Here is a 9,354-nt window from a genome sequence, read left to right as displayed (position 1 = left end):
TGGCGTGATGTAGCTGAAGAGACAAATTAGCATATTCTTATTAATATTACAATAGAGTTCTAATGCATGACAAAATAAATCTCATTTAAAATAATTATGGAGGATTTTTTAAATGTTTGTATAAAAAAAAAAAAAAGTATATTTAAAAAAAAAATAATTTCCCTGGAACTGACAGGATGGGCAAGCTGTCAATCTGGGTGGGCCTATGTCTAAACAGGAGGTGATGGACACCAACGATCCTATGTGGTCGTTGGTTGAGAGAGCAACCCGCGTATAGAGTGGCCTGTGGTGGAGCAACCGCGGTGCTCTCTATTTGAGTCGCCCTCAGTTCAGCCCCATCAGACCTTGCAGCTCTGGCCAGGCCTCCTCGCGAATGAGCGCAGGCGCTGAGATGTTTTGCCTACTCAGCTGCCGAGAATCCTCCCTCGCAATGGCTTGGGTACACTGTTCCCATACTTTGATGGTTATTTTTGACTTGAAAGGGAACGATAGGTTGCGGATGCAACCCTGGTTCCCTGAAAGAGAAAATAGCCGTCAAGCCGTGAGGTCGCTCTGGAAGCCTTCACGGCCTGAAGGGCAAAAGAGGAAGTGACTCTCTACACGTTGCGTATAGTGACAAAACAACCGTTAGGACTAAACATAGTCTGTCTTAGCCAGCAGCTCTGCGTGACAGATTAATGACATTCTACATGCCCTGTGCTAAGAACTCCCGAACAATTGTTTATCGCAATTGCATTGCCGATTCTCTTATGAAATTGGCTGGACAACCTCTAGATATCAACACAGGCCACAGCAGGCTTTGAAATGTACTGTCCACTTTAGCTGTCTTGCTTGTCAAAGTGTCAGCACCTGCATCCTTAGACTGCGCAGCTATACACGTTAAAATGTGACCTAAACCCATCGTTGAAGTTTGAATACCAGCACATCTCTAGTTCATTTTGCCATTGCGACTCAGTCAGCAACCACCTTTCTGTTTGTCTTAAAAAATGCTCCCCGTTTGGTTTATGCATCATGTAAGCATACTGGTCTGTGTAACTAGAGTATATTGTACAACACGCTGTGACTAAACTCTGTAGTATGTTTAGCCCTTAAGGCCTTAAACAGAAAGCTATGTGAAGTAGTTGCAATCATGCTTACTGCAGCTCAGTCTGCCAAAAATTAACATGTGAACAAAGATAAGGAAGCAGATAATTGTTGGGTGATGACCCACAGCTTTCCTTAGAACTACTGTTTTAAGGGGGAGGAGTTGCTGTAATTTATAGTAATATCTTCAGCATTACTCGGAGTGGAACAGCTAGTTCATGTGTTCATGACCTCAAGGCTAGATTATTGGGTCCCACTTTATATTAGGTGGCCTTAACTAATATGTACTTACATTTAAATTAATAATTTGATACAATGCACTTATTGTGTACATACATGTTTTTACATTGTACTTATATTTTTTAAAATGCCTATACGTACTTACATCTGTAATTAATTTCTGTAATTACATTTGTAATTACACTGTCAACCCATCCCTTACACCTAAACCCACCCTTAACCCTCTTATGTCCTTGGGGTCTATATGACCCCGATTGATGTTTCATTCGTTAAAAAAAATGGTTCCCTTCATCTTAGAGGAATGAAATTTTGTGACTTTTCCTACATTATCTATCTATACATGCACAGAAAAGCTGGGCTTGATTCGGTTGTTCTAAAGGTATGTAAAAAAAAAAGTCACACTCATGACCTTTGGGGTCAATATGAAATGAATGGAAAAATCGAAAAAAATGTGTTTTTTATTTTTCATTTGTCAAAAAAAATCTATAAATCCAGAATAAATCTGAAAATTTCCATACCACAATGAAGTCCTGGTACTAGAGCACAAATGTAATGTGGAACGAACATGGTCACTTGCACACACGCATGTCACAAGACACAAACACACACACAGGTGTGACTCCAATTGAAAGCATTTTTTTAGAAATTGACAAATAAAATCAATAATTCCAGCATAAATCTGAAAATTTCCACACAGAAATGAAGGCCTGGTACTAGAGCACAAATGCAATGTAGAAAAGACATGCTCACTCAAACACACACACACGCACACACACACACACACACATACACACAAATACACACTATATTGTTATTCAGTGTTCATTCTTCACTCCTGTTCATTTCTGCATATTGCTGCTGTTTTTTTTATATATATTATTAAATTAATATCTTCTAAATTCTAAAGTTAATAATTTTTTTTCACATTTGGTTTATTAAAATAAATAATATTCAACTACAATCTGATTCTAAGTCTTGTCCTTTAGGTGTTTATTATGTGGCGATTTCTGTGGTATTTTGTAAAAACAGACATTTCAAAACGCATCAAAAACTACCAAAATTCTACTATTTGAAAGAATATTTATTTTTAATGTCTTGTATAATGTTTATACATGTATAAATTCACAAAATGTATCACAAAAGTTATGATATGAGCAGTTGGCCACATCCAGTAAAATGAATGGATCTCTATTGCCCTCTGCTGGGTATCTATGGACAAAACAATTTATTTCTTAAATTGTAATTCCTTCAGGTTTGTCTTTGACCAACAGATGGCAGAATTGTACAGCTAACACCTAGATCAATATCCAGAAACAAATTATATTTAATTTAGATCATCATTTAAGTATTTTTTCATAAAAATTAATATTTCACATAAGCTAATGGTATAGTTGAGGAATTGTGTGGTAAATAGGTACAAAAGTACTTTGTATATCCAAAAACACAGCATTACTGTATAGATGAGAAGTAAAAAAAAAAAAAAAAATATTATATGTATTATTAAAAATGTAAATTTTTTTTACAATCATTCTTTAAATTTTGGGGTCATATAGACCCCAAAATGCACTGAGTGTAAACAGGAAACCGCAGACATATAAGGGTTAAACCCACCCATACCACCAAACCTTTCCCTAACCTTATAATCCCTAACCCATATCCCACCTCAATAGCAGCAAAAGTGTTTTGCAATACAATATGAACACAATAAGTACATTGTACTTACTTTTTGATGTAAGTACATAGTAGTTAAGGCCACCTAATATAAAGTGTAACCGATTATTGTAATGCTTTACTAGCTGGTTGTTCTGCACGCTTAATAAACAAACTCCAGCTGGTTCAAAACGCAGCAGCTCGAGTTCTTACTAGAACCAGAAAGTATGACCATATTAGCCCGGTTCTGACAACACTGCATTGGCTACCTATTAAACATCGTATACATTTTAAAATCTTGCTGTTTACTTACAAAGCACTAAATGGTTTAGCTCCCCAGTACTTGAGCGAGCTCTTAACACATTATAGTCCTTCATGTCTATTGCGATCTCAAAATTCTGTCTAGTTGATAATACCTAGAATATCAAAATCGACTGCCAGCGGTAGATCCTTTTCCTATTTAGCACCCAAACTTTGGAACAGTCTTCCTGAGATTGTCTGGGAAGCAGACACACAATGTCAGTTTAAATCTAGACTAAAAACGCATCTCTTTAACCTGGCATATACAGGTGCAACTCAATAAATTAGAATGTCATGGAAAAGTTTATTTATTTCAGTAATTCAACTCAAATTGTGAAACTCTTGTATTAAATAAATTAAATGCACACAGACTGAAGTAGTTTAAGTCTTTGATTCTTTTAATTGTGATGATTTTTGCTCAAATTTAACAAAAACCTCTCCACAAATTAGAATACTTCATAAGACCAATAAAAAAAACATTTTTAGTGAATTGTCGGCCTTCTGGAAAGTATGTTCATTTACTGTATATGTACTCAATACATGGTAGGGGCTCCTTTTGCTTTAATTACTGCCTCAATTCGGCGTGGCATGGAGGTGGTCAGTTTGTGGCACTGCTGAGGTGGTATGGAAGTCCAGGTTTCTTTGACAGTGGCCTTCAGCTCATCTGCATTTTTTGGTCTCTTATTTCTCATTTTCCTCTTGACAATAGCCCATAGATTCTCTATGGGGTTCAGGTCTGGTGAGTCTGCTGGCCAGTCAAGCACACCAACACCATGGTCATTTAACCAACTTTTGGTGATTTTGGCAGTGTGGGCAGGTGCCAAATCCTGCTGGAAAATGAAATCAGCATCTTCAAAAAGTTGGTTAGCAGAAGGAAGCATGAAATGCTCCAAAATTTCTTGGTAAACAGGTGCAGTGACTTTGGTTTTCAAAAAACACAATGGACCAACACCAGCAGATGACATTGCACCCCAAATCATCACAGACTGTGGAAACTTAACACTGGACTTCAAGCAACTTGAGCTATCAGCTTCTCCACCCTTCCTCCAGACTCTAGGACCTTGGTTTCCAAATACAAAACTTGCTCTCATCTGAAAAGAGGACTTTGGACCACTGTGCAACAGTCCAGTTCTTCTTCTCCTTAGCCCAGGTAAGACGCCTTTGACGTCGTCTGTGGTTCAGGAGTGGCTTAACAAGAGGAATACGACAACTGTAGACAAATTCCTGACACGTCTGTGTGTGGTGGCTCTTGATGCCTTGACCCCAGCCTCAGTCCATTCCTTGTGAAGTTCACCCAAATTCTTGAATCGATTTTGCTTGACAATCCTTATAAGGTTAAAAGATTAAATTAAAAGAACCAAAGACAAACTACTTCAGTCTGTGTGCATTGAATTTATTTAATACGCAAGTTTCACAATTTGAGTTGAATTACTGAAATACATGAACTTTTCCACAACATTCTAATTTATTGAGATGCACCTGTACATAACACTTTATCTACTTCTAAAATTCAAATCATGTAAAATGTTAGTCTGCATAGATTAGGTCAGCCGGAAACCGGGAACCTTTACCATAACACCTGATGCACTCGTTACGTCATAAGAAGAATGGCGTCTACGCTAATATTAGTCTCTCTGTTTATCCAGAGGTCCACTGTAGTCCAGGCCATATCCAGATGAGATGAAGGACCTGCGCTTGGACACGACGACAACACAGCCCTGAAGTGTCAACTAGACTCTCCCCTGCAAAAGCCTCTTTCCTTTCTCTTTTCTTCTACTGTATATACATAAAATGTTGTCGGGGTGATTCCGGTTCACATGGATATGCGGAAGCAACTAATATTTCTGTATAGTGCATGCCTAACAAGTGATTTGGTGATTTCGCTTAGAGAAAGACTACGCGTCTGCGCACGAGCGCATTCAAACATGCATACCTATAGACTGAACACGTGGTACGCATGTGCACACCGTAACCGTTTTCACGGATTCGCATTTTTAAGTTTACACGGAGATAACTTTCTCTCAAAATTTGCGTTCTCAAGTCTACAAACACCGTTGTCATGCAAATGAATGGCCAAAACACATTAAAGGGTTTCTGTTTTCAGTTATAATGTCGTGTAAGCGGCCCCTAAAGTTAATAAATAATGATTTTTACAACATAAATGAAAAAAAAAAATTAAATATCACTTTAGCTGGACAATACCTTTTTATAGAGTTGCTGTAGAGGCCAAAACAATATCTGTCCTTTGACTTTCCTATTTTCACTGTAAAGCTGCTTTGAAACAATTTGTATTGTAAAAGCACTATATAAATGAAGGTGACTTGACTTGACTACTGAACCACAGCCAAGCAAAGGAGCAGCTCATTATAATAACCACAGCCTATTATGTTTGATGTAAACAAGTGTTAGAAATTGAATGTGCAATTTTACGATTCTGGGGAAAGGGGATGGCACTTCCTCGTACCCTAATGAATATGTATATGAGTATGTATAAGAGCAGCAGGACTAGTTGAACTCCAATGCCATTGTAGAAGTTGCAGCAGAGGAATTCTCCCGTGGTGTCCTGTCAGTTGATCACTGTCTTCAGTTTTCAAACTTAAAACTAAGGTATGTTATGTTTTTGCTATGCTATACAAGCACAGTGAAAACTATTTACATTAGTAAGACTTTATTTTCAGTTTGGAATAAACCTGCTATTATGAGTTCAAGTTGATAGGATTTTGTTCAGTACTATATATTTGCCAAAAGTTTTTTTTTTTCTAGGCCATGAATTTTGGAGACCTCCTTTCATACGCTCGCCCTGGGTACACACACTGGGCAGTGTACACTGGGAAGAATGAAAATGGAAAAGATACGGTTGTCGAGTTTACAGGTACAGTGATTCTATGTAGAAACTTCATATCATGGTTTCCTATCTCTGACTAGCCTTCGTCTTACTAAAAGTGCTTCTTAAATACTTTTTAAAAACTTTACAAGAACACTGATACGCTCATTCTGCACATCTGTTAACGTCTATGTTTCAGCTACTGCTTTATGCAGTAAAGGATTAAAAACCACAGGTATAGTCGATATTTGACAGACCCAGAATGGGGGAAAAGGGTCATTTATCTTATTTTCAGCCACTATAAAGCTTTCAAAAGCATTGTTTTACATGTGAATCACATGCATAATTGTATTCATGGTTTGTATGCGCGATGCAATGTGAATATGAAACTAATGTTAATTATCAAACGTCAACTTGTTATTTTAACTGCAACGGTGATCAGTATTCTTTTCTTTTATCACCTAAACATTCCTGTCTCGAAGCACTTCTTCTATCACCCACGTCCTCATTCCTATTGTCATAGGCACAACAAAATGTAAATGCACCACTGCAAATGCATAAAACTACATAATGAAGAATTAAACAATAGTACCTAGCAACATATTTTGTGCAACATATTTAATACAAGTGTGTATTACAGTAACACGCATTTTATTAAGGATTTAAAATGCATTTAAACAATGTAACAAAGTCAATGTGTAGGAAGGAAGAGGACAAGGTCGACTGGGCTGTTACTGGGATTTTATTTAGCTTTTTCTTCCCAACAGAAAGTCGCGCTAACAGCGCTCAACATAACGATGCATACGCAAAATAAAAAGTCCTGCTCTCCTGAGCAATAGTGTTTTCCACACCCATTAATCACTTAATATTCATGGCCATTGCCACTCCCTCGCATATAGACCCTCGATCACAAAACATGTCTTGAAAATTTTAAATCAATATATTGTTTTCTGTGAATGAGTAAGCAGAATGATTTTCACATAATTTTGAAGTAAATATTCTAGCCTACAAGACTGATTACTCAAAAGTCTTATTCACAACTATTTAGTGTGGGTTTTAAGGCCTTATTTCAGCTACATTTTTTTCCCAAAACTTACAAACCACGCATAATATTTTTTTTCTAAAAAATGCAAACATGTACATCCATCTTGGTCACATATTATTGTAGCACAGTTTGTGCTGAATACAAAAAAAATTACATGTTGGTCAATAGTATGTTTTAAGTAGCTGAAATAAGCACAAATATCAGGGCATGTCAAAACATCTCAAGGGCCCCAAAATGACCTCAGACCCCAGAGGGTTAAATCGCATTATTATTTTTATTTTACATACAATTACCCAGTTGGGTTTTTACTGGATCAATCTAGGTATGGGGGAATCAGTTCAAAACAGCTTTGATAGTTAAATATTTCCTGCAGGTGAAGTGGGATCAAACAGTAAAGCAGGAGCCACTGTGAAGCAAGGTCTGCTCAAGCCTGGTTTCACAGTCGAAAATCAATGGCATGGGCAAACAGCAAAACCTGACGCAGAGATGAGAGCAAATGTTGAGAAGGTTTTGCGTGATGGCGCCGGAAAATACGGAGTACTCGACAACAACTGTGAGCACCTAGCCACATTTATTCGCTACGGGGAAACCCAATCACTACAGGTACATTTAAAATCATATTCTATATAACTCTGATTACAAACAGATCCTTCTTTTTAGAACCTGATGCAGGCCTGAAATTACCACAATACTATATAATTATGTACCCTGCACATGGAATATCAGCTTCTAATTGCCTCATATTGGTCTTTTCTCTTTTATGCAGGCAAATCGCGTTCTCAATACGGCATCAGACTCTAAATACGAAGTTGCAGATAACTTCGGTGTATCTTCCTTAGCTTTTTCGCCCAATATGAAATTTAAATAATTTCTTCAATCTGCATTCCCCCTCCACTGCACTCACATGTTATTTGATTTGTTTTCAATCATATTAAAGTTGATTTGGCTGCACTGTGTCTTGATTGTACAAAAATATCTTCATTTTAACAAGATTTATGTAACTTTTAGGTTTTTTATGTCACTTTGAGAGGAGTTTTAAAGCAGCCAGTGGGATAATTAAAAATGTACTTCTTTTAAACGATCAAATCACTACTTCCCTACACGCCGGCTCAGTGCACATCTCATCAGGGAGACGTGAACCTCTCCCCATGGACATGCCGCTCCAGATCCCACCGCAGAAGCAGAATTAACAACTTACTTTCCCGTTGCCAAACCTAAATCTACCATTACACGTTGTTATATATAGATTTTATTTTTTTTACAAATCAAGGGATAACAATACAAATGTCCATGTTTTTTTTTTTGTTTGTTTTTTTACAGAGAAGGAATGCAATCCTTCACACAACAATCTCAATGCAAAAGTAAATCATTCAGAGCTTTTATTGAATGCACAGAAACTCTCTGACTCTTTCATCCAGATTCTCTGCTTTTATTGTTATTTTATTTCTTATGCATAAAATTTTTATTCTCATGTATTTGTTTCCTTTTCACGTAGAGCACTTTGAACTACCATTGTGTATGAAATGTGCTAAATAAATAGACTTGCCTTACCTTGCATTACATTCTTTGTGGGAAAGGTAAAGAAAAAAGTAGAAGAGGAGACAACACCAACATAATTATTAGCCTTTCAAATGACACATGATGACCATGTATTATTAAAAATATAGTTTCCTGTCAAATCTGATGGGGGAATTAATTCCATTTAGTTTTGTACTAGATCTTCACAGGGTACTTGCAGAGTTGTTAAAATAAAATTGAAATGAAACAGGCTGGGGCACACATTCGACAAGCCCTAAATATAGCTAGTCAGCAAAACAGGGTAACTGCAAGTTTAAAATAGATATGTTTTATACAATTGATACGTTTGCTTTTTTAGTCTTATTCGTTTTCGTTTCAGAACTTTTGTCGCACTTGCACCGGAACACACCCAAAAAAAATTGCCGTGGATTCGAAGATGTTAAGTGGGTGTAAATAAAAAAGTGAGAGTCCCTCGCGGGTCAATTTGACCCGGAGCCAAAAAGACTAGAATTCTTGAAAAACTGCGGGTTTTAATTGAATTTTGTCACACTTAATCACGGAGCACACACAAAAAAATGTTGAGTCGATTCGATGATTTTATGTGGGTGTAATAAAAAAAGTTACAAAATGTAACCCTGCCATAGGAATTTGACCCACCCATAGGAATCAATGGAATTTCCGAAAAACTGCTGGG

The 9,354-nt window shown here is 37.0% G+C and overlaps 1 protein-coding gene across 1 annotated transcript; it reads left to right on the top strand.

The window, feature by feature from the left end:
* The first annotated feature begins 4,979 nt into the window (after positions 1 to 4,979).
* Positions 4,980 to 8,683, top strand: LOC131537807 (phospholipase A and acyltransferase 1-like). The gene is made up of 4 exons (XM_058771459.1): positions 4,980 to 5,880; positions 6,037 to 6,145; positions 7,516 to 7,745; positions 7,909 to 8,683. Exons 2-4 carry the CDS (start codon positions 6,040 to 6,042, stop codon positions 8,008 to 8,010), a joined length of 438 nt encoding a protein of 145 aa, XP_058627442.1. The 5' UTR covers positions 4,980 to 5,880; positions 6,037 to 6,039; the 3' UTR covers positions 8,011 to 8,683.
* Positions 8,684 to 9,354: the final 671 nt, after the last annotated feature.

The sequence above is a fragment of the Onychostoma macrolepis genome, chromosome 03, assembly GCF_012432095.1.
Source record: "Onychostoma macrolepis isolate SWU-2019 chromosome 03, ASM1243209v1, whole genome shotgun sequence".
Taxonomy (NCBI): domain Eukaryota; kingdom Metazoa; phylum Chordata; class Actinopteri; order Cypriniformes; family Cyprinidae; genus Onychostoma; species Onychostoma macrolepis.
The sequence above is the reverse complement of the archived record's forward strand: the minus strand, read 5'-3'. Positions and strand labels throughout refer to the sequence as shown.

Coding starts and splice junctions, on each gene's coding strand:
- LOC131537807 (XM_058771459.1), top strand. CDS start 6,040: ATGAATTTTGGAGACCTCCTTTCATACGCTCGCCCTGGGTACACACAC. Junction 6,146..7,515: donor TACGGTTGTCGAGTTTACAG/GTACAGTGATTC, acceptor TATTTCCTGCAG/GTGAAGTGGGATCAAACAGT. Junction 7,746..7,908: donor GGGAAACCCAATCACTACAG/GTACATTTAAAA, acceptor TCTTTTATGCAG/GCAAATCGCGTTCTCAATAC.